This window comes from Phyllostomus hastatus, unplaced genomic scaffold (genome assembly GCF_019186645.2).
Source record: "Phyllostomus hastatus isolate PE091 unplaced genomic scaffold, TTU_PhHast_1.1 phas_scaffold_345, whole genome shotgun sequence".
NCBI classification, from domain to species: Eukaryota; Metazoa; Chordata; class Mammalia; order Chiroptera; family Phyllostomidae; genus Phyllostomus; species Phyllostomus hastatus.
The window spans coordinates 29,305,598-29,330,266 of NW_025334024.1; the positions used below are offsets into that span (position 1 = coordinate 29,305,598).

At 66.0% G+C, this 24,669-nt stretch overlaps 1 protein-coding gene across 1 annotated transcript in view; it reads right to left on the minus strand.

The window, feature by feature from the left end:
* The window catches only part of CUNH16orf78 (chromosome unknown C16orf78 homolog), a 60,632-nt gene that overhangs the window by 7,193 nt on the left and 28,770 nt on the right, over positions 1 to 24,669 (minus strand). Inside the window, exons 3-4 of the mRNA XM_045819147.1 lie at positions 790 to 900; positions 157 to 298 (exon numbers count right to left, since the gene is read on the minus strand). Of these exons, the coding sequence (XP_045675103.1) occupies positions 157 to 298; positions 790 to 900 (253 nt within the window). The remainder of the gene's footprint in view (positions 1 to 156; positions 299 to 789; positions 901 to 24,669) is intronic.

Here is a 24,669-nt window from a genome sequence, read left to right on the forward strand (position 1 = left end):
CGTGCTTTCAGTCCCTGGGGAGGCGCTGAGGGTGGAGGGCCCCTGCGGAGCCTGCGGGGGTGGGGGGGGAGGGGGCTGGGGGCCCTCGCCCCTCGCCCCTCGCCCCTCGCCCCTCGCCCCTCGCCCCTCGCCCCTCCCCCCTCCCTCCTCCCTCACCGGATTTCCCGGGGCTGTCCTTGATGTAGCTGCCGGGGACCATGCTCAGGCGCTTCCCCTTCGCCTCCAGCCCGTACAGCCTGCGGTACGTGACGGCGTCCCTGTCCTTCCTGCTGGTCGGCTTCGGCTTCGGCTCTGGCACCTTGGGGGGCAGCGGGGCAGAGGTCACGTGCCGGGAGCAGGCGTGGCCTCCTCCACCCCCAGAGGGAGCGGTGGCAAGGGGGCCAAAGGAGAGGTGCGTCCTGGGGCGTGGGGCAGGTGTGGAGGCCGGGGGCGGGGGGGCACGGGGATGGCACGCTGGTGCCTTTCGCGACCCTGTGTCCCCGGGAAGCCTGTGGGGCCGAGGACCCCCCAGCCGGGGGCACTGAGGTCGGTGCTCCCCTCTTCCCGCCGGCGCCCCTGAGCGGCGCAGGGAGAGGGGGCGCTCGTCTTCCACGGGGCGGGGCGGGGCAGGCTGTTGGGCGGGAGCTGAGTGGGAGGTGGGGGGGGGCAATTCCATCTGATGTTAATGTGAGGAGGCAGGACCAGACGTCAGAGCCTTAAATTATTGTTGTTTTAGAAAGTAGTGATGCAGTGCAGGGGAGAGGAGCCTGGAGTGGGCGGGGGCGGGGGCGGGGGCGGGGGCTGCGTCACCTTCTCAGAGAAGGACACCTGGCGGCTCTGTTTGTTCTGCTTCTGGATGGGTCTGGGTTTCTTTTCTTCCTTCGGCTTGACTTTGCGGGCTGGCGCCGCCGGGGTGTGTTTCTGGAAGGGCAGAGAGGAAAGACGTGTGTCCCCTCCCACCCACCCAGAGCTTTGGCGCCATCTGGCCCTCCTGTCCCCTTTCCCGTCCCTCTTCCTCCAGACACGCCCGATGTCCGTGCCCCACCACCCCAGTCTGGCTGTCCCTCTGCACGTCAGCTCCCTGTCACCCTCCACGCAAGGGCCCCACGCCCCGGCCCAGCACAAATGCCTTCCAGTCCCCAGGTGGCCTTTCTAGCTGGGACTTCCCTGCCATGCCCCCCAGGCTCGGGCCACAAGGTGGTCACCTTGTCTGCAAACCCTGCAGGGCCCTCTCCCTGTCCCCAAGGGCCCCTCCTGCCCTTACCCCCACCCCCACCCCCACCCCCACCCCCACCCCCACCCCCACCCCCACCCATCCTGTCTTCCCGGGGCTGCCACAGCAGCCCGCCCCACTGTCTCATGTCCGGGCGCTCCCTGCGGCCACCAGGGGCTGAGCATACCACCCGTGTCCCCAAGTGGGCTTTCTCGTGCGCATGCCTGGCCCCCCACACCCGCCGGGTAGGCAGGGGGGATGGCTCTGTGAGGAGCACGGGGGGCCAGTGAGGAGTGGCCCACAGAGGGGGATCCGAGCCCACCCACGAGGGGTGGGTGGGGGTGAGCATCATGGCAAAGCCACATCAACTGGGTCCCCCCGTAGGGGGCGCCACAGGCGGCGGGCGGTGGGGAGATGGCGGCCCGGCGGCCCGGCGGCCCGGCGGCCCGGCGGCCCGGCTTGGAATCCTGTCTGCAGCTGGCGCCCGGGCAGCCTGGGGCACGTGACTTCTCTCTGGCTCGGCCCCCCTCCTTGGAGATGGGTCGGAAGCAGGGCCCGCCCCCAGGGTCATCGTGAGAAGTTGGGGGACAGCCGTGCGGGCGTGCTGCGCCTTCCAGTCTCGTGTGTGACGCTGGAAGGGGCAGGGGCGCCGTGACGAGCCGGCCGGGTGGGGGGAGGCCGCGGTCGGCGGGCGTGCCTGAGGCCGCCTCTGCCTCTTGTCTTCCTTCGTGGGGAGAGGGGCGCACATTTTAGGCTGAGAGCTGAGGCCCCAGCCAGCACCTTCATTGGTTGGCCTCTCCCCAGGAGTCCCGGGAGCAGCCCCCCGCCCCCATTTTGGGGAGAGCTGGGTGGAATCGATGTGGTCCTGCCACAGCCGCTGAGTCATCGGCCTCGGTGGCCAAGACATGGGACCTCTGGGGTCCTCCCTGGTGCCGGATGGGTCCCAGGGCCGCCGCCCTCTGGGTGGCACTGCGGCCATGCTGAAACAGGGGGAGGCCTGGACCTCCAGGACAAGGGACACTGCTGCGACGGCCTCGCTGAAGGGTCCCCTGCCTGTCACAGAACCATCACCTCCTTCCTCTGTTGCTTCTCTCAAAACCCAAATGCTCCCGGGAAGGGTAATGATCCTTGAAGATTTAACTGTCTTTTCCATTTAAATTTGTTCCGTCCCTCCCTGGGTCCCAAATTATTTATGATAAAGGCCACATGTACGGTACAGCTGTGCAAACGTTATTTGAACATCATCTTCGTGGGAAGAAACGGGACTGAACACGTTTCAGAGTAATCGGAGTTCCGAGTGCCCAGCAGTTGAGCCCCCGCAGCCCCAGAGACGGGGCGGGGGAGGGGGTGGGAGTGGGGGCAGGCCGTCCGTGAGCATGGAGCACCTGGGCGTTGGGTACACCCTCCGGTGGAATCGGCTGGAAATGGCCAGAAGCACGTGAACAGGGCAGGGGCCTCCCTGGAAGGCGGGGAGCCTGGAGCCGGAGAGAGAGCCGTGCAGGGCTGGGGGTGTGGGGGGGCTGGCCCGACAAAGCCCCTGAGCATGGAAACTGGATCCACCTGAGTGTGCGTCCCGGTTCACCCCTTAATGAACTCTGAGCTCGAGCAAGCGACTCCCCCTCCCCACAGCACCCCCCTTCCCCTTCAGCCGGGGAGCAGGGCTGGCTCTGACCCTGAGTCTCGCTGGGGGCAGCTGGCAAGGCGATGCCCAGCCCAGGGCCCGGCACCCAGGACGCGCTGGAAGCGAGCAACACGGTCCTCGGTGCTACTGTTCCCGCCCGTGTGGCTCTGGGGGCTGGGCAGCCGGGGCCGGCAGAACCCTCCACGGAAGAGACTGCTTTCCTAGGACGTGTTACAGCCTGGGGGGCCCCTGGGGGGGGTCCTGAGGGAGAACAGTGCTGCAGACTCAACAGCATACCCATGGATGGGGTCAGTGACCTCAGAAAAGTACCACCCCCAGAGCTTCCTGCCACCTCCGCCGCGTGAGGACACAGCAGAGACATGGCCATCTATGAGCCAGGGGCAGGCCCTCGCCAGACCCCAGACCCCACACCCACTGATGCCCCGGCCCAGGGCTGCCCAGGCTCCAGAACTGTGGGGAGGGACGCCTTCGCTGGCTGATACGCCCCCCACCCCCCGCCCCCCGCCCCCCGCCCCCCGCCCCCTGCCTGTGGGGCTCTGCCCGGGCAGCCCGAGCTCATGAGCCAGGCTGGCCCGACCTGGGGCGGTGTAGAGAGGCCGAGGCAGTGAGTGGGAGCAGCAGCGGGGACAGTGGCGGGGGACAGTGGATGCCCCTCGACCCTGGAGCCGTCACGGGGACGCGAGTGCCTGGGGGCAGTGAGAAGGACCCCCGAAGCTGCCGCCCCTCAGACCTCCGCAAGCACTGACCGCGGTGGCCTCAGGTTCCCCGTTTCTTCCTTGCTCTGCGCCCCGGCATTTCCTTCAGAAAACTGGGACCTGTCCATTCTTCCAACCCGGGACTGCGTTTCTCAAGGCCGTGGGGCCATGCCTTTGCAACGCACTCCCCAGGAAAGTCAGCACCCCCACCTCCGTCTCCGGAGGGGTCGCAGAGCCCAACTGCATTAGTGACAGTGAGAGAAAGTGGCGGCCCTGTCTCGGGGACGGGTCCCCCCTCAACACCCTTCAGTCCTTTCTGCTGGCTCACCCCGTGCGTACAAGCCCTCCTGCCTTCAGCCCGGGCCGGGCACCTCAGCCGGCCAGAGCACCATCCTGATACACCAAGGCGGCAGGTTCGATCCCCGGTCAGGGCACATGCAAGAATCAACCGATGGGGCCTCAGTTAGTGGAACAACAAATCGACGTTTCTTTCTGTCTCCCTCCTTTTCTCCCTCAAATAAAATCCAATTTTTTATTTTTTAAAAGATTTTATTTATTTATTTTTAGAGAGGGAAGGGAGGGAGAAAGAGAGAGAGACATCAATGTGCGGTTGCTGGGGGCCGTGGCCTGCAACCCAGGCATGTGCCCTGGCTGGGAATCGAACCTGTGACGCTTTGGTTCGCAGCCCGAGCTCAGTCCACTGAGCTACGCCAGCCAGGGCTAAATTCAATTTTTTAAAACGCGACAGCAACGAAACCCCCTCCCTCTTGCCTTTTTTCCTTCCAGAGCCACGTGCGGTCCCTCCCCCGTGGTGACAGCCGCTCGCAGGGCCTCCCTGGGGGCGGGGGGTGGCATCCGTCCTGTGGGCGGCACGCACCTGGGCGGCCTGGTCCTTCTTGCCCTGCCTCCGCTCCAGCCACTCGACCACCCGGGTGAGGTCGGACATGCGCCTCTCCTCCGCCGTCCGCCACATGGACTTCCTCTCGGTGGGCAGCACGTCCTTCAGGTCCTCCGGCTTCTCTGACGCCGGGGGGCTGGCGGGGGGCCTGGGGTCGGAAGGTGGCATGGCTCTCCCGCGGTCGGCCCCTCCGTCGCCAGGGGCTGGCCTGGGGGCTCCTCGGGAGGGCTGGGCCTCCAGAAGGGGGCAGAGAGGGCGGGGTTGGGCCAGCGGCTGGGGTACTGGCTCCCCAGGGCGGGGGGCCCAGAGCATGACTGTGAGGTCACTCTCAGCAGTCCAGCAGTGACTCTGTGACCGCACAATGGCCAACGGAGCTGCCCGGGCTGAAGGGAAGTGGTGGAGCTCTCTCTACGGGCCTGCGGCCGAGGACCAGGCTGCACGGGGTGGGGGTGGGGGTGGGGGGTGGGGGGTGGGGGTGGGGGTGGGGGTGGGCCACACCCGCTCCTGGAGGGAAAGAGTCAGGGGGCCGCGACAGGGCTCCGGGCCAAAGGGCGTGCGTGAGCCAGGGCCCCGCGGCGGGATGGGAGGACCGGCAGAAGGCCAGGGTGGCTGGTGGGAGGCGGGTGGCGGGCACCAGCCAGGCCCTTGGAGCTCCCGAGTGGCCCCAGCGGGAGGGACAGGCAAGCAGACGGAGGGCAGAGGGGCTCCAACGGAGAGGAGGGGGTGACACGGTCAGCCTGCTTTTTGAAACTTGTATCGAGGGAAACTGCACAGAAACGTGCGGGAATCACACGCGAAGACGCCAGCCCCCACCCGCCCCACAGGTGGACTCCACCACCCCGACTCTGGTTGGCCAGGCGGTTGTCACTCGAGCTTTGCGTACATGGAATCATTTACACATAGATGTTTGCATCCGGCTTTATTCATTTCACAATACGTTTGCAGGATTTTAGCGATGAACTTTAGTCTTTGCGCGTGTGTAAAAAAAGCCTCGATTCTACTTTATTTGTGAGGGGAGGCTCGCCGGGCGACAGGCCTCCGGCTCATCACTGGGCACCTCCGCCGACGCCCAGCTGCCTCCCGCCCCGCATGGCCTCACACGGAGGGCCGGCCGTGGAGCGTGTTGCTGTGAACAGCTCCCCCTCCCGCAGACACTGCGGCAGGACCGAGGCGGTCAGCAGCTTGTCCGGCCGCAGAGCCACTGCGGCGTCCGAGTGTCAGGGCGCGGACTGCACCCCCGGGAGTGCCCACTCCTTGCACTGACGGGGGGAAGACCAGAGCCCCGAGAACCCCAGAGACCTGCCCGAGGTCAGTGCAAAATAGCGGGGCACCCCGAGGTTCCATCAATAATGATGAGGCCTGTCCCGAAGACGTTTCCTATCTGCTGCATGGAATCAGGGGTCTCAAGTTCAAGGGGGGGTGGGCAGCTGCCACCGAGGAGGGAGCCGGCTGCGTGCGGGCAGTGGGGGCACGTGGCTTGGAGGGAGCCGGCGTGGGCGCTCAGCTTCAGCCGGTGAAGGCCACGTGGGCAGCTGTGTGGCCGGATCCTGGCTCTTTAAACAGAAGCCAGAAAACCTGGGGTTCACGTGAAACTAGTTGGAGACGGATCTAAAGGGAAAGGCTGATTGGACGAAGCCCGAGTGGCCCCGCCCAGGCCCTGGGATGCCCTCGTGCAGCCAGGAGGGGCCTCGGGCCAAAGGACAGAGGCGAGGTGGAAGCAGACAGAGGGGGAGGGTGACCTGCCCAGGCCCACTGAGCTGGGAACCGGTGCAGCCGGGACGGGTCCCCAGGCCCTCGGGCCCCCGAACCGCAGCCACAAGAGCCCTGTGGGGCCTGGAGAGAGGGGAGACCCTGAGGACGGGGGCTGAGGCCGCAGCCGCCCCCCAGAGGGCGAGAGCCTTGAGTATCGACAGCGGTTTCCCGGTGCCGGTGCCGCCAACCATCCCGGCTGGACGCCTCAGGCGAAATCCACAGGGGACTTTCCACGCGCTGCCGCGTGCTCCCCGTGGAGACGGGCTACCTGTCTCTCCTGCTCTGTCCTCCTTTCTGGCGTTCTAATACTCAGTACCACCGTGATTCTCAAGGGCCACTTAAAATATATGTGATCTTATTAGCGAGAACCGCTCGCTTCCCTGCGGCCGGCCCGCGCGCCGCCCGACAGCCACGGTCCCCGGTCTCGGCGGGGCGTCCGGGCGGGTGCTGCCGGCTCCCAGCGCCACGCCTGCCCTAGTTTTCCAGGACGCCCCGTGCGGACGTCTCAATTAGGCCTCGGGAAGCACGTGCCGTGCATGGCTGCGGCTCACATGCACAGCAGCGCCCCCGGACTCCTTGGTCCTGTGCTGTCCTTCCTTCGCTCCGCGGGGCCCCGGGGAGGCCTCTGGCTGCCTTCCCGGGCGGGGCCCGGGGCTTGGGGCTGGAGGGCCGTCAGGGGCTGCAAACCCCCAGGAGCGGCCGGCGGGGGGCCCTGGATGCGGCGGCACCCCCCTCCCCCTGGCTCCGCATCCTTGGCTGTGGCCCCGCGACCTTGGGCCCGTTCTGCCCCTCGGTCTTGCGTTTCAACCTGGCAGGGAGAAGGACTCCGTTAGGGGCTGCGAGTGACGTGCGGCCCCCAGACGAGTTTTATGCAGCCTGAGGAGTGTCTGAGAAATGAGGACACTTCGTTTAGAAAGGAGCTCAGAGCTCAGGTTGCTGTGATAACGCAGAAACGGCCTGGTCTGAACGGGCTCAGCCCCCGAGGTGGGGCGTGCGTGTGGTCTGCCGCCACGGCCCCCCCTCCCCCACCCCCCAGCCCCCAGCCCCCAGCCCCAGCCCCAGCCCCAGCCCCAGCCCCAGCCCAGGCCCTCACACCCATCCGCGCCACCTGCTTGTCCCCAAGACCTGTGAGTGGGCGATCCCCGGACCAGGGGCGGAGCCTAGGGCAGGGGGTCGGGGTGCTGTCTCGGACTGCTCCTTTCTCCGTGGCCTCTGGGTCACGTGACCCCCACGGGGAGGCTGGCTCTCCCCAAACCTCAGTGCCCTCGTCTGTGAACGGCACCCACATCAGCCTGGCACCGCAGGCGGGCGTGTTGGGGGGAGCTCATGAGACACCCCCAGAGGGCTCTGCAAAGTGGTGCAAACTTGGGGTACGTGGGAGTCCCTCACACGCCAGCTGTGTGTCCCCGGGCGGTCTGCTTGCCCTCTCTGTGCTGAGTTTCCTCTTCCATAAGATAGAGCCGGCAGTTGTTTCTGCCCCCACGAGACTGCGAGCATCCAGCGAGGCGTCCGGATGAAGTTCTCAGCGCCGCAGCAGGCACACGGCGGGTGCTCAGTGAACGGGAGCCGTGAGCACAGACCACAGACACTTGGGGCTCCGGGGACTCAGGGTGGGAGTGGTGTGGGGACACGCTGGCCGCGCAAGGCGATGGCCCGGGGAGGCTGTGGTGGCTGCCGCCGGGAGGCAAGAATGAGCAGAGGGGAGCATTGGCGTTTGGCTTGGGCCCTTGGGGGGCTCGTCCTGCTGGCCTGCAGGACAGCTCGGGCTCCCTCCTGCACGCTCCCCGCCTCTCCTAGGCAGCCGGGCGGGGTGGCCCGGCCCGGCCCAGCTGGGGCACAGCGGGGCCCTGGGTGCCGGGCAGCTGGATCGAGTCGGGGGTGGCGGGGTCTGGGGCTGGCCGTGCTGAGACCGCGCCTGGCCCTCTGAGCCTCGGTGTCTGCCGCAGGGACTCATTGTGGAGGCTTCTGCCCAGCAGCCACGACGGGAGACGTGTTTGGTGGTGACAGATGGGGCACAGGGTGCCCCTGGCCTCTAGTGGGTGGGCCCAGGGGGCTGCCAACACCCCCACGGTGCCCAGGACAGCCCCCGCACCCACCCCACCAGGAACCGCCCAGCCCCCAAGCGCGGGTAGAGCCGAGGCTGCGGACCCTGTCCCGCTGGATGGCACAGACACGGGCCAGACGGTTTGCGAGAAAAGTGCTCGGGCTGTGTGGGAGTCAGGCCCGGGGCGCCTGGGGGTGGGAGGGCATCGCTGAGCCGGACAGGAGCCTGGGGACCCCGTGGGAGGCATGGCCCCCTCGCTGTCCCGTCTGTGTCCCGTGGACTCGCTCCTCGTCGTAAACCGTTTGTCCCCTGCGCCGGCTCCTCCCCATCTGTGTGGGCGATGCCGCTGCACCCCTGGGCTCAGCCACACCTGCAGTCTCAGGCCCTCGGTGCACGGGTCACCCAGAGGTCTCCTTGCTCCTCACCCTAGCGTGAGCTGAGACGGTTCTGGTGCACAAATAACGCCGTGGCCACGCACTGTCACAGACCCTCTGCGGTCCCCTTCTCACCCTCGCCGGCCTGATGGCGCCCAGACGGCCGGCTGCCTCCTCTCCTTCCCGGGCGGGCAGTCCCTTGGGGCTGCAGCGGCCGTGGCTCCACTCCCGCAGCCTCAGATGCCCCAGCCCGAGCCTCATGCGCGATCCGAGGGCTCTGTCAGCCCCCTGTGGGAGCCACGGTCGGGCGTGGCTGTGGAACAGCCGCCCGAGCAGGGCTGGCAGTTAATTAAAAGCTCCGCGCACTCTGTGATTAACGAGTCACAGCATGGTGGCCGTGGCAATGCGCGGGGACTTTTCGCTGGAGTCGGTTCGGGAGCTCCGGACGTCTGCCTGCCGGCGGCCAGGGCCAGCCGGAGGCTGGGTGGCCCGGCGCAGCTGCCCGGGCAGTTCGCAGGGCGGGTTCCCAACACAGCGAGGGAGTGGGAGACGCCAGCCAGCACCGCCCGCGTGCACAGCCCAGGGCCCTTCCTCGCCTGGGGGGGGCGAAGGTGAAGGGTGACTTCGGCTCCAATTCACCAGGCAGCCCCCCGCCCCTCCCCCCACCTCCCCCCGGGGAAGAGGGGGCCTTTGAGAACCTTGCGTCAGGGAGGGCTGTGCAGCTCCAGGGGGCCGTGCAGACTGCTGCCTGGAAGCATCTTGGGGCCGCGCTGAGTCCTCAGCTGAGAGCCCGGGCGGGGGGGGGGGCACACTTCTGAGCCCCTAGTGCACCTGTAATGTTCTGGGTGGCCTGGAGCAGCCCTTTAACCTCTAACAACCCTCAGGCCCCGCTCCACCCCCTTTAAGACGGGGGCCATGGGAGGAATTCAGGGCTGGCAGAGAGTGAAGCAAGCGGCAAGCCACTCAGGCGTAAGGTTTAAGAGGGCACCAGGACACTCAGCAATTACGGTAACATTTAATGCAGCATTTTAAAACAATAATACATCCATAACCACACACTTTACCAACCTAACCACCTTGAGTGTTCGGTTCGGCGGCATTGCGTGCATTCACCCTGCTGGGCGGCCGTCACCTCTCCTGTCCACCTCCGGGACCTTTGCCCTGTCCCCAGAAATAGGAAGGGACCAGGCCCCCGCCCCCAGCCCCTGGCGGCCACCATTCTACTTCCTGCCCTTGAATTTGACAGCTTTGGGGACCTCACAGAACGGAGATCGTAAAGTGCCTGTCGTTTTGGGTCTGACCTATTTCACTCCGCATAGTGTCCTCCAGGTTCACGTGCAGAACCCCCTTCCCCTGCAGGGCTGACCAGGAGCTGGCCATCGGGATGGACCACACCCCGTTCACCTGCTGGCCCGTCAGGGGACACAGGGGTGGCTTCTCCAAGGAACGCCGCCACCGTGAACCGGGCGCAGGCACACATCTGTTCAGTGTCCGCCTCCGTCCCTGCCGTGTTTCTAAAAACTCAAAACCCATTCAGGCAACTCCATGGAGAGGGGACGCCGTAGGTATCCGTGAAGACCAGAGCAGCGGCGGCGTGTGCTGGACCCCGCGAGGGCACGGGGCGAGGGCACAGGTGGGCGCTGAGCACCTCGAGGGAACCTGTTTGTGGCGTCCCTGTGACCCCGAGTCCCTCGGAGGCGGAGGAGGAGAAGGAGAGCCTGGCTGGGCGGCCGGGCCTGTGAGCCTCCTGCCCCCCCCCAGCCACCCTGGCTAAGGGCCTGGGGAGAGGAGGAGCCTCTCAGTGGGATAGCTGAGGCTGGGGGTCCTGTCCCCTCAGTGGGTTCACAGTAACTAGCCCTTCCTCTGAGTCAAGACGGGAAAGTCCCTGCAACTTCCTCCCCTCCGAGCCGCTGTGCCATGAGACACGCCAAGAGCGAGCTCAGGGCTGGCCTGCAGAGCAGGTTTGGGGACACTCCAGTGAGGTGGGGGCCGGTGCCCCGACCTGCAGGGCCGGTACCTGGCTCTGGGCACAGGGGCGAGGCTGGGAGCCGGGGGGGTGGGGGGGGTCCTGAACTGGGGCAGGGGCTCTGCAGGTCCTGAGATCTGAGCCTCCCAGGACAAGAGCCCATGACACCCCCCACAGGGGGTGTCTCCCTTTAGTCACACTGGGAGCATTTAGTGAGCACCTACTGTGTGCTGGGCTCTGAGGGAGTTGGCAGGAATGAGGGTTGATGAACGGGTCGTCTGTGGCCCTGATTCTAAGGAGTTGGAGGAAGGGCAAATGAAGGGGTGCTGAGAGGCGCTCCTCCTTGGCTGGGGAGTGGGTGGGGGTGTGGGTGGGGGCAGTGCTGGCGGAGGAGGGGCTGACCTCCCCCTCTGGAGGAGGAGGAGGGGGTGGAGCTTCCCCAGGCCTGGGCCTTGCCTGTTATCCCAAGACAGACCAGCAGATGGCGGCAATGCCAAGGGAAAGTCAGGGCCCCATCAAGAGGGAGGACCAGGAGAGGCAGACAGAGAAAGCAGATTAGTCTGTACGGGCTGCCGCTGCCGTGCCAAAGGCCACAACCTGCGTGGCTAGAACAACTTAGGTGTATTCCTTCCAGTTCTGGAGGCTGGAAGCCCAAGGTCAAGGTGTGACCAGGTAGGTTTCCTCCCAAGGTCTCCTCTCGCAGGTGGCTGCTGTCTCACTGGGTGCCCTGTGGCCTTTCCTGGGTGCACACATGTGGGGGGCAGGGCGGGGGGGGGAGAGGGAGAGAGAGGGAGAGAGAGATCGGTCTCTGGCCCAGTCTAGTGGACCAGGGCCCCACCTTCACGACGTCATTCAACAGCCATCACCCCCTGAAGACTATGTCCCCAAATGCAGCCACACTGGGGGTTGGAGCCCAACATATGACTTTTAGGGGCACAATTCAGACGGCTGCAGAGTGGGGGATGGAGAAAGGGGGAAGTGGGGGGGGAGAGGGAGAGATGGGGGTGGGAGTGGGGGCGGAAGGCAGAGCCTGTGGCCCCGGGGGCGGGGGTCAGGACCCCTGGGTGTCTGCCAGCTGTGACGCCCCCTTCGCTGAGACCCTGGGCAGGCCACTTCTCCCTGCGAGCAGTTACGTGGTCACCCCAGAGGGGGCGGGGACAGGCTCGCAGACAGCAGCTCTCAGGGCGCCCCCCGATTTCCCACTCGGCGGCACGGCCGTCTGAGACGGGCATCAGCAGGGTCACTGCCTTTCCGGTGAGGAGGCGGAGGGTCGGAGACGTTGGGTGAGTTTCCGGCGGACACACAGGCGGGACTCAAACCCAGGCCTCCCGGCTGGCGGCCCACCCAGTAGGCGGGCGCCCGGGGACAGCTGGGTCATATGACACAGATGTGGAGGAAGCTCAGGACCCCGGCACGGCCCAGGGGCACACGGCTGTCCCCCACGGGAGTGGGCGGTGTTTCTGGAGCCCCCACCGAACTCCCGAGAGATGGTGAGTGAGGCAGAGGGAGCTTGTGGGAAACCCGGGGCCCCAGGACTCATGGCCCGGCAGCTGGCTGAGGGACCTGGGGGCCCGGAAAAACACGCCTGGACACAAGGGCACCCACAAAGCTGCTGTCCCAGCAGGGGCTTCTGTCCTGCCTCGGCTGGCTGGACACTGGACAGTGCAGGCACCCGGCTCCTGGCTTTCTCTGCGCGGCAGAGGGCGCAGAGGAGAATGCCTCCTTCTCCTTGGAAGACACATGAGGGACGCGGAAATCTAATAAGTTAATCTAGACTCCTAGAAACGAGATTAAATTTTCAAATAAAGGCAGGCTCTGACAGCTAAGGCATAAATCTTTTATTTAAAATAGAGACTAAACCCATTCAAATGCGATCAGCGATGACAGATGCAGACGGAAACCAGCTCTGATGGGACGGCGTGCGTCTGTTCGCTCCTGGCGACACGTCACAGAGGGTGACCTTAAGGACCGCCCGAATGTCAGCACCCAGTGGGGCCTGGGCGGGCATGGCCAGGTGGCCGCCGGCCGAAGGTGGGGCTGGGGAGCGGCGGTCCTGGGACAGGGGCTGGCGGCGGTGGGAGGAGCCAGCCTTGGGGCCACGGTCACATGTCCACCACCCCAGCTGCCCCTCGAGGGCAGGGCAGGGGGTTGGCAGTGTCTGGAGGTGTCGGGAGCACCATCTGGAGGACAGGGAGGGCTGTTGCGAGTAGGTGGAGATGGCTGAGGCAAGAGGACGAGGTGGGAAGGGAGAGGGGACATTTCGGGAGCAGCCAGAGCGGACGGTGCAGCTCCAAGGGCCCCTCTGAGACACAGCGCCTTCCTATGGGTGGGCGTTTCTGATGCCGAACATGGTGCACCCCGACACGATCTCACACAGTCCCCCCACCACCCCCATCACCCCTGCCGCTTCCCTGGGTTCTGCCTGGCCCGCTGTGAGCGGCAGTGAGACACGCCACTTCCAGACCCGCTCACACACCCTCCCAGCAGGACGCAGACTCGCCCAGGGACCCAGGGAGTGGGTGGGAAGGCGGCAGGGCCACAAGGAGCACAAGGAGGAAAGGCCCTCGGACCCGGGACCGCTCTCGGACTCGAGCTTCACGACAGGCGGCAACCCCTGTCTGGGCCTCGCACAACCCAGACACCAACGTCTGCCGTGCAAAGCCGCTGGGGCTGGGGGCCGTCGGTTGCTTCCTTAGCGGGGAGTGTTTATGAATTTCAGGTGACTTTGCCATCCACAGATTCGTCCGTGCCTCACAGAAACTCCGGGTGGCAGCCCGAGTCTGTAAAACGGCACTTTACAGACGGCAGTGCTGGTCCCGGCTGAAGTGGACGGCGGCAGGAGAGAAGGAGGTTCCGGTGTGAGAGGCCGTGACAGGCCCCGGCCCCTCCTGGGGGCTCAGGCATGTCCGCAGCAGCGGGAGCTCTCCCTGGGCCTCAGTACCGGCCCCCTCCTCCCCACCCACTTCCCCGCGGAGCCGCCAGGGCCGCCTCTGTCCGTGGTGCTGAATCCAGTGCGGCCCTGGGATGGGCCGGGCCGTTACCGTCAGACAAGGCTGCGTTTTACTTCTAGACGCGACGTTCCCTCGGAAAGTCCTTGAACCTCTCCAGGCATTAGTGTTCTTATCTGTAAAATGGGGAGAACGCATTTCCCTCGTGAGATGGCTGTGAGGGTTAAATAATACGGAGAAACTGCTGGGATCATTTTCACACCCTTCTCCCCCACTTAAAAAAAGACTGACCCTCGTCCTTCCTGTCCTCCTCCCCAGAGGACAGGTGAACCAATGAGAACTCCACACTAACGCATAATACCGACTCCCAGGGCCAGACCTACTGTGTGCTGAGATGTGAGTGAATTCAGAGAAAAAAGCAAACAGACTTGAGAGAGACTCCCCCTCATGGTTCTGGCCGCTGCAGGCGGCACGGGCTGCGGAATAGTCTGCGTTTCAGGGGAATCGGGGGCGTGAGGACAAGGACATTTCTGGGTCCCCCTGGGTTCTTCCCTTGTAAGTGGTGGGGAGGGGGCGGCCACCCCTTGGTGTCCAACAAGGATGCCTCTTAGTGTCCCCGTCCTTGTGAAGATCCGGTGAACTAAACGCACGGCACTGATTGAGGAACACCAAATTAACTTCCCCGGCTTCATTATTAGTGAGAGGCGCTCAGGAGTGACCGTGGGATGAAAACAGCATTCGGCTCCCGGTTTGACGAGGCGGCTGATGCTCTGGCTAGGCCGTGGGGCCTGGCTACGGGCCGACGTGTGTGGATTCCCTCGGGTTTCCTGAGTTTTCGCCGAGGGCTCGCAGGCCCCAGGGCTGCTCCTGTGGGCCTCAGAGCGGGAGCCCTGCTGTCCTGGGGCACCAGGACGCCCCCAGCTCAGGGCTGGTTCTGATGGACCTGGGGGTGGGGGGGGCCTGGGGGGGAGGGCACAGGAGGAGGAGGGCGAGGAGACACAGGGCTGTGAGGGGACACGTCTGCCTCGGGGGCTGGAGCCCCAGAGCGTCTGCTGGGGTCGAGCCCACCCACAGCTGGACAGGGAATAGTGAGAGGCAGTGCGTGTGCACGTGTGTGCGCACACGTGTGTGCGTGAACTGGAAAGCTGCCTTATGAATGGAACACGCGCCTGTCCAGGGACACGGCCGGCTGCCCCCTCTCCAGGAGCTCGCCCGTTCCATCCCGCCGCACACGACACGGGGACCAGGACTGAGGTCAGAAGGGGCCCGAAACGGGTTAGGCGGGCAGTTTCAGTGGCACCGTGTCCAGACCACAGTGGCCGATGGCTTCCTTTCAGGAGTGGGGACCCCGGTTCGTGCTGGAAGCAGTCCCGGACGCTTGACCTCCAGGGTCTGCCCCTGGCCTGGGCCGCGGGCGGGAATCCCCGGAGGTGCAAGATGCTGCGCTTCCGCCCTGGCTGGTGTCGCTCAGTGGACTGAGAGCGGGCTGCGTGCAAACCAAAGCGTCACAGGTTCGATTCCCAGTCAGGGCACATGCCTGGGTTGCAGGCCACGGCCCCCAGCAACCTCACATTGATGTTTCTCTCTCTCTTTCTCTTTCTCTTTCTCCCTTCCCTCTCTAAAAATAAATAAAATCTTTTTTAAAAAAGAGGCTGCACTTCCCACCCGAGTGAGGGTTCCATGAGCGTCCGCCTGTTCTCCGAGCGTGGAGCTATCTGGGGCTGGAGACAGACAGGGCCTGGGGAGGAGGCCCTTCCTGCTGTTGTGATCTCGCTGGTCCCGGCCTCGAGGGCGCCACCCTCAGGACGGCCCGGCAGCCAGTCTGCGCCTGAACTGGTGGCCGGGAGTCCAGAGCCCTCTCTCTTGGCTGCGGCCCTCTCTGGCCTCTCCGCGGGGCCTCGCCCTGGGACGCTGGGGGCACAGCTCCTGCTGGCCCACTCTGTTCAGAAGGCTCAGCCGGACACCCGCCCGGGAGCTGGGGCGGGGGGGCTGCCATGCCCTCGCCGCCCTGGGCTCTGCACTCCCGGGCAGCCTCGGGGCTCAGTCTCCCGCTGGTTTCCCAGCCGAGCAGGCGCAGGGCTTGTTTGACCTTTTCGGTTACTTCTCCCAGCTCCTCACTGGGGCTGCTGCAGAGAAACGAACTTCCTTCATGTTTTCCCAGCGGCCCCAAACCACAGAGGCCGTGGCAGCCCCCAAGGTCTGGACCTGCGGTCTGCTGCGAGCCTGGGCCTCACCCTGCCCGCGGCCTCTGGGCTGCCACGGCCCAGGCGCTGAGTGAGCAGAGACCAGGTTCCCCCAGGAGGACACAGCTGATGGGACCCATTTAAACCTGCCCCCAGCACCCCACTCTCCACCCCGTGCTGCCTCGGGAGCAGTACACCGTTCCCTCCTGTAGGGGTCAGTGTCCCGCACCCTGCGGGGCCCTCCTCACCCGGCCGGTCCTCCTGTGCCTGGTGAGCTGCTCCTGCGTCGTCCCCTCCTCCGGGGTGGTCTCGGGCTCTGCTTATCTGTAGGCTTTCTTCTCGTTCTAAAAAGAACGAGGTGCCCCTGGGCGTATCTTAAGAAACTGTAGACCCCTCCTCTTCTCTCTGCATTGCCGGGAACGTTTCTTGTCTCCACCCAAAGGACCCACCAAGGTGAGAGTGTCAGTCTATCGGAGCGAGAGCACATCGGCTTCACCGGGAAATCGGGTTTCCCGCACTTTGAGCAAACCCCGCCCCCGCCTTCCCCATCACCGCAGGGGCTCCGGCAGCCGAGCCTGGATTCCGATTCCGGCGCTCAGGTGTGCGGAGCGGGCTCCCGCTCAGGCCCCCGGCACCCACCGCTGCCCTGCTGGGGGCTTGCTCCCCTGCCCCCCTGCCCACCGGCTCCTTCCTGCAGTCCGGGGCTCAGCTCAGCCCCCTGACCCTCCGCCCAGCTCCCCGCGCCCCGGTTTATCGGGGAGTGGGCACTGGCAGCGAGCCGCGCGCCCCAGGGCCTCCGCGCCGGAGCGTGTCTGCCGATGCGGTTTCCTCGCTGCGCGGGTCCGCTTCAGAGATCGTCCTTCTGTGCTGTCATTACTTTCGCTTGATCATCTTCGTCCCCTGCCAGGACGCGAGCTCCACGGGGGCGGGGCCTGTCCGTCGTGCTGGCCGCGGGGTCCTCGTGCCCCCACGAGTGTGGGGCGCGCAGGGAGCACCGCCCCCCACAGCGAGGGGACGGGCGGCGAGTGTCGGGGGCAGAGCAGCCACCACGGCCTCCCACTGGGCGCTCCCCAGGGCTTGGCCTCTGCTGCCCTGTGGCCTGCCGGAGTGTCGGGGTCACGGGTGTGAGCCCGGCAGAGCCCCGTCACACAGCCCCGTTGCTCAGTTTTTGGGTGAATGAGTGACGCAGAAAGCAATGCGACACCTGGGCCTGGGAAACACGGCCCCCGGACCTGACTCTCGGGTGGGGAAGCAGCTGGGACAGGAGCTTTGTGAGAGGCGCTGGGCGGAGGGGGCTCCGGGGGCAGAGAAGGCCGGGCGGACAGGCCCAGCGGGTGCCTCGGGTCTGGTGGGGTAGGGGGGGGCCTGGTCTCTGCCGATGCCGCGAACCTGACCGAGACGGAGCCCCTTCTTGCTTCCCGTGCTGTTTCCGTTTTACTCTTCCAGACACAGAGAGAGGACAGCACGAGGCTAAGGGCAGAAATGAAGCGTCTTCCAGATTCGTTTGCAGGTTGTGTCTGTTTTTTATTGCCATTCCCTCCTCGCTTCCGGAGCCCGAGTGGACAGCCCCCTGCCAGCCCGCACCCCACCCATGACATTCCCCGCCCACGTGATGCGAACAAAGAAACGCCGACCGGCCCGACCGGCCGGGCGTTGGAGGCACCCCCGCAGCCGGCCGGCGTGTGGCAGGGACGCTGCTCAGACCAATGAGCGTGCATCGACTGGCACCAGCATTAACGTCCTTTCGTATCGACACGCGCATTCTATCACGAGGGGCCCGAGGGCAACATCCATCTTCCTATTGACCGAAGATAGGAGATATCACAGGGCGGGGGTTCTCGCTGCACGGCGCGGCCCGCTGCACCCAATAATCAATATTTCATCATCAAGTTATGATCCGGCTCTCGGCGCTCTGCGGAAAGGGCCTTGAGATGAACAATGAAGAGCAACAATAATGTTGAAGCGAACGCAAAGAGCTCTTTGCCTTTAATGAGGGTGGGGGCTGCTGGCGGCCCTCGGGCCGGGGGGGGGGGCAGCGGGAAGGCCCTCAGGCTGAGGGAGGGGCGCGGTGGCAGCATCTGCAGACCTGAGGCCGCCGGCTTCGCTGTTCCTTCGGCACCGTCTGGACACGCCCAGGGCCGGTCCACGCATCGGAGTGGTGGGCGCTGCCGGAGCCCATCCGGACCCTCCGGGACCCTGCTGTGGCTCTGTGCACCCTCCTGCCTCCGGCGGTCAGCGGGCGCCACTCCTGGGCTCCTGGGACGGCTCCGGGAGGGCCCGGGAGTTCCCATCCCCGGGCTGGTGGAGAGGCTGGCTCCCTGCCTCGGGTGGGACAAGAGCACTCCAGAGCTCCCTGGGGGGTCAGCTGGCTGGCGTGTGGCCTGCACCCCACCCTGCTCCCAGGTCCCGCCCATACAGCTCTGCCTACGCCCACTTCTCCCTATGGGCCCGGGGGGCCCCTCCGGACCCCACGGGTGCAGTCTAGTCTCCAGGCCTGCGTCCAGGAAGTTCACCTTGACGGGCACCATCCATTTCCACAGCTGTTCCCTGAGAATCCACCGCGTGCCGGGCACGCCGGTGGGAGCGGGGGACGGCGGCGAGGGGAGGGACAGGCCACATCTCAGACATGCGTGAGGCTTTGGGCTGGCCGCGCAAGGGGAAGTCAAGCAACAACGATGGCCTCACGTGAACGGCCCGATGCAGCAAGTGCTGACGGGGTCCCGCAGTGGGGCTCGGGGTGGGTCCCCAGGCCCGGTCTGAAGGAGGAGGGGGGCGTGAACTGGGAGCAGGGCCAGGGCCAGGGCATGGCAGAGCATCGCGGGGGAGAAGCAGACTGAGAGGCCGGGGTGGGGCCCCGTGGGGCTGGTGTCGCCTGGACCCCGGTCGCAGGGTGGAGAGGAGGTATTGCGGTCATTGGGGGCCACACGGGTCACAGCACCGACCTGGTACTTGTCCCCTGGGCAGGGGCATCACCGAGGAGTTCAGTGCAGAGAGGAGGAGGAGCTGGGACTGGAGGGCAGTGGCCGTCCTGGACTGGGGGAGGGGCTGCCACAGTTTCCCAGCCAGCAAGAGCCGAGAGCTTTGACTGGTGCAGGGACAGTGGTGAAAGGGAGGAGGGGACCCACAGGGGACCCGCGGGAGAGGCAGAGCCGGCAGCCTGCTGGGCCCGGCAGCCAGGGGTTTGTGAGGCGGCCCGGGCCGGGCCTCAGAGCCAGGCTCCCCCAGGAGGACGAGGGGGCCCAGCTCTCCGGTGGGAAGCACTCCCTGCCGGCGCCCAGGGGCGGAGTGGGCGCCCGGCTCTCAGAGCTCGGTCAGGGCGTGCTCTGCACCCCATCCCGCCAGTGCCCGCCCTGAGGGCAGGGCAAGGGTCCTCCTTTCTTCTGGCCCATGAAAGGTTGCAGGGGAGAATGTTAAGGGGGGTGTTTGGGGGCACATGTTCTCGAAAAACGGACGGTCTGTGCAAAACGGGCTGTCCCGTGGTGGGCGCAGCGAGCGTGGAGCCTGGAGCTGGGAGGCCGGCCCCGAACCCCCGTCCTCCCCTCTGGGGCGGGGCGCTGACACGGCGCCCCCCGGAGGGGCCTCTCGGGAAGTGAAACACTGTGGGCGGAAGAGCTGTGGCAGCTTCGAGGCACCAGCACCTGTCAGGATTGTCAAGAAAGGTTTTTTTAAGCAAAAAAAAAAATTCCAGTTGGGCGATACTGCTGAACAGAGGTCAGTGTCGCGGGGTCATGGAGCAGACGCACACGGAGTGCGCGGGAGTGAGCCGCCGGGACCCCGAGAACACGCGGACGGCGCACGGCGCCCACGCCTGCGGAGCCCCGCGACGGAGCTCTCTGCGTGTGTCCCTGCCCGTGTGTTTGTGCAAATGCAGTGAGAGACACGAAGAAAATGTGATGAAATCCTGACCGCTGGGGACTCGAGCAGAAGGAGCTGAGTGTTTATTAAGTTTTTTTCTTTAACCTTTTGGTAGATTTAGAGACTTCAAACATGAGCAGCTGCGGGGGTGGGGGCATCAACCCCAAGCGGACGGTAGATGCAGGTCGGGAAGGTAGCAGGAGACCTCAGAGGGCGACGCAAGGCAGCGCCTTCCTGACCTTGGCCTTCAGTCGGAGCGGCAGCCACACTGCAGCGGGGGTGGGGGTGAGGGTGGGGGGGACCTCGCTCCCCGCCCACCTCCCCCACCCCACGTGCCTCCCAGGGCCGAGCCCCACCAGAGGCAGAGGGCAAAGCCCCTGTTGAAACCCACTGGTCAGTCCCCGAGGGCGTGGGGCAGGGAGCAGGGCAGCGGACGGGTCTGAAGTGGCCGTCGGATGGCAGCCGGCCCCCCGCCCCCCACACCCCGCCCTTCATCGCCCCCGTTTTCTTTAAAGCTGAGAAGCAGGACGGCGAGGCCGCCTGGCCGGCCCTTCACCTGAGCCCGGGTCTGGGAAGTGTCTTCCCTGGGGGTCAGAGGATGGTGTGCTCGGGGAAGCCGACCCCCCCCCCCCCCGATTCTGGAGACTATGTGTGAGGACTGGATGTCAGGGCCCATCCCACCCCCAGGGGGGAGTGGGGGCCAAAGGGAGGGGGAGAAGCCCTTCGAATCCTGCACCCCATTCCAGTGTGGGTGTGTGGGTTCCCCTCACTCACAAGCAACTCTGCGACGGCAGCTGCGCATCCCACGACTTAACTCAATTCTGACGCTTTCTGCCTGGAGACAGTGGCGGATCGCACGGGTCTGGGGCTCAGCGCCACAAGCCCGCCCTCGACTTCAGACGCCAACCTCAAGGTCAGGCGGTCACCGGTGCGTTGGCACCCCGAGCTACAGGCTGCAGGTCCCACCAGCCTCCTCCTCGGGTCTGGTTCATTTGTTGGTGGCTCACAGACTTCAGGGAAGCACGTTACTTACGAGACCACCGGTTTGTCATAGGAGGATGTAACTCGGGGACAGCCAGGTGGAAGAGACGCACGGGGCAGGGTGTGGGGGGAGCGCTTGCAGCTTCCGTGATCTCCCCAACACGCCAGCTCCCTAAAGCTCTGCAGGTTTGCCCACCGGGAAGCTCTCCGTGCCTTCTCTGTAGGGTCTTAAGGTGGAGGCTGCATTACAGGGTCACGGCTGGTTAACTCATTGGCCGTGGGACACTGAACTCAGCCTCCAGCCCCCCGCCCTTCCCAGGAGGTTGGGAATGAATGGGACCGAAAGCTCCGCCCCTCCGATCAGGCAGTGGGTTCTCCTGGCGACCCCACCCCCTTGCCGCCCGTCAGAAACTCTCGCATTTTAAAATAATTCCAGAGGACCTGTTCATTCCTTTCCTGTGACGGCTACCCTCGGATTCTCAGGTTTTCCTTTCTCTCATGTCTGACAGTTAGGAAAGACCCGGGTTCTAATTCAAGTTCTTTCCTCGGCTAAGCACACAATCCCCGGCTCCCGCCTTACACAGAAAAGCAAAATCGTTTGTCAGGCCCCACGTGGGAAGAACCACGCAGGGTATTTGCCCCTTGTTGGAGTGTCTGGGGGGAAGTGGATGAGAAGCAGAGGCCACGCTCACCCGCTGCCCGGCACAGGGGTGGGGGGCTGGTGACAGATCCCCCAAGACAGGGCCTTCCGAGGTGTGGCTGTGCACCGAGACGCCGCCGTGTCCCAGCGCATGCCCAGCAGCCACTCTGCGGCCCTTGTCCTGACGCCTGCGGCCTGCCCTTTGTACGCCCACCCTCTCTCGGACCAGTGGGTCTCCGCTCGGGCGTCAGCGGTTCCCGAGCACCGGGCGAGCCCGGGTGCAGCGGAGCTGAGGACCGCGGCCTCCTCGGGGAGCATGTCCTCTGGGCCGCCCGCAGGGGACAGGCCTTGCTGACCTCCCTCCCCTCCCCTCCCTGGGGTCACCCCTTCCGTCTGCGAAATATCGCTTTCTTTACAGTCGTCTGTATGTGGCTTCCGTGACGCTACGGGCGATCGCCCACTGTTGGTGACGAGGATCCCAGGGGGCCGGGCGGCAGGGCTGACCCGTCCCTGTTTTGTAAGCAGCCGGGGATTCCGATTCAGCGGGCTGGGCGGGGCCAGGCACTGGGTGCAGAGCGGGCCCCAGGCGGTTCTAGTGCGCAGGTGAGTTCTTCCTGGTAGTGGGAGCGATGCTTCCTCCCTCCGCGCCCCCCGGGGCCCCAGCACCTGCCGCCGAGTCGGGCACATGGCAGACACTCGCGAGTCTGCTACGAAGCCGGGGCCCCGGCGCCGCCGCGCAGCAGCGGCCTCTCCCGGTGTCCTTCCCGACGCCAGGTACTCAGCGAGGCGTCTTGGGTCGGCGCTCAGGAGGCAGGGTCGCGGCGGCCCTGACTGCCGCGCCCACCCTGGGTCCTCGTCCCATTACTGGCAAATGCTCACCAACATTAACATAGCACTCAGCCCATAAAATGGGTCAATATGTTGAAAAGAAATATTAAGTTATTTAGAAAGACCATGACAGATCCTGGACACAGGAAGCAAAACGGCAGGAGTATCGCTGTCACCTGAGCGCCCTCACCTGCTGCAGCCTGTAGAGAGCTCTGCCCCGAGGGGACACCCCTTCCCTCCCTCCGTGTGGCTTCCAGGCCCCAGGCCAGCCGCCTGAAAACACAGCAGGAGCGCACCTGTCACTTTCTAGCCCCACTTTAGCCGGGTGGCTGTCTGACGGGGTCCCTGCAACTCCTCTCCGTGCCGGGCACCGTGCCGGGCACCGGAGGCAGCGGTGGACTCAGGCGACACGCGGGGGCCGCACTCGGCGCTGGCAGGCAGCGAGCAGGTGCCCCAGGCCCCGACCGGTGACACGGTGGAGACAGAGACGGAGGGCCAGGCAGCCAGGGACCAGGAGGCAGCTTCGGGCTGGTGGTCGGGGAGGGCAGGGCTTCTCGGAGGGGTGAGCTGGGGGCCTGGGCTCCCGAGGGTGGCGGGCAGCAGGTGCGCAGACCCAGGGGCAGGGCGGGGCCGGCGGCTGAGCGGCTGGAAGGCAGGGGGTGGGCCTCAGGGGGTGACGGGAGAGCGGACGGAGGGGGCGGCTGGAGCCGGGCCATGGGAACAGCAGGCGGTAAGTGCGGTGGTTTTCACGCCAGCACCATGGTGACCACAGGAAGGGGCTGACGGAAGGAGCGTCCAAGCTCCCAGAGGACACCCCTCCACACCGGCCCAGCCAACAGAAACAGTGCTGGGGGGCGGGCTTTCTCTCCTCCTTGGGCATCACCACGGGGGCTGCAGGGCTGGGCGGCCCCTATGAACGGGACACCCTGCCCCAGACCCTGCGGGGCGCAGCTCCCCTGCCCCTTTAAACCTCTGCTCCAGGGGCGCTCCCCGGAGGGGCCCGTCCTGGCTCCCGAGTCGTGTCTCAGGAGAGAAGACGCCCTCGAGAGATGGCCTCGCGAGCAACGTGCAGAAGACGCCACGCGGGTGCAATCGCGTGTGCGGTCTGCTCAGGAGTTGCGTGTTTTTGGACACACAGGACACGGGTGTCACACGGGGGCAGTGGGTGGGCCACGCATCAGGAAGGTGAGGGAGCAGGAGAGAGCGGTCGGGGAGGGGGCTGGGAGGAGCCTCAGGGTACAGGGGGCGCTGCTGTCCGGGAGGCCCGCCTGGCTGCACGTGCGGGCCGGTCTCCGGCGACCCGAGGGCAGGCCGGTCTACGACGGGAGGCCCTGCCAGCCAGCCTTCGCTGGTCGTTGGCTGGCGAGACCCGCAGGATGCAAGACCCTCAGGTCTCCTTCGACGCCAGGGTGGGTAGGGCGACTGGAGTAGCCAGGGTAGCCAGGCCGGCGCTGGGAGAGCAGCCGAGCCCTCGTCTGGTGGGCCGGTGGAGGGCGGCCGGCCCGGCGGGGAGCGCGTGCTGAGGCCCGGGGCGGCCAGCCTTTCCAGGCTGCCGGCCGCTGGCCCTGACCACTGCTGCTGCTGTAGCAGCGTCTCCAGGTTCCGGCACAGACGGGCAGGGGGGAGGCCGAGCGTGCGACCTCGGCCGTGGTCCCCGCCCACTTCCCAGCAGCTGCAGCCCTGCAGGCATGCGCCCGTGGTGGGCCAGCCCAGGGGAAGCAGCGGTCACCGTGGGCGCAGCAGTCCGGGCCCAACCCGACCCGGGCCGTACAGTGTGCGCCATCTTAGGCTGGAAGCCCTGGGGGAGACCCCGAGCTGAGGGTCTGAGGGCCGAGTGCTTCACTGGGAGACAGAGGGAGCCCGGGGGTGTGGGGCGAAGTGGGAAGGAGAGGAAGGTGGGCGCACAGTGAGGGGGCGTCAGGGCGGCTGCCGGGGTGGGCGACTGCCTTTGAATGTCCAAGGGAAGCTCCCCAAAACGTCAAAGTACCTGCCGCACCATGCCCTGGGGGGCACGCCGGGGGCAGCCGGTCCAGGCGCCCCGGCCCCTGGAGCGGAGTCGCTCCCAGGTCCTTTCGGCCGCCCCAACTTCCCGACAAGGTGGCTCCGGGAGTCCGGGGCAGCCCGGCAGAGGACGGTGCCAGCGCGGTGGAACCCACGGCCCCGAGCTCCTGCCGGCTCCCGCGTTCCCCGAGACCACCACCACCTCTGCTCACCCGGCAGCGCGCCGGGCTCCGTGTGCCCCGTCGCACGGGATTTTTGGGAGGGAAGGAAGCGAAGACTCTCCTTGCTGGGTTCTCCGCTCTGCGGAGACGGCGAGACAGATTCCGTGCTAAGATCAGGAGGGGCACACGCCCTGCTCCCCCTCTGTCATGTGTCTCTGTGTGAGAGTCAAGAATTCACAGCTGGGTCTAAAAAAGGAGCTGAGCTCGGGAGAGGAACGCGGCCGCAGACCACAGAGGCGGAGAGCCGGGGCGGAGGCGGAGAGGGCAGGGGCCTGCAGACTCCCCTCGTTGCAGCTGGGAAAGAGCCTGCAGAGCAATCTGGGCGCCTCCCCGGCGGAGGCCTCAGGGAGGTCTGCCTGTGCCGGAACGTTCCCTGTCTGTCAGACGGGGTCTGGTTATCGGGTGGGGCGTCACTTTGTGCTGAATCCGGACCTGAGAGCCAGATCGCT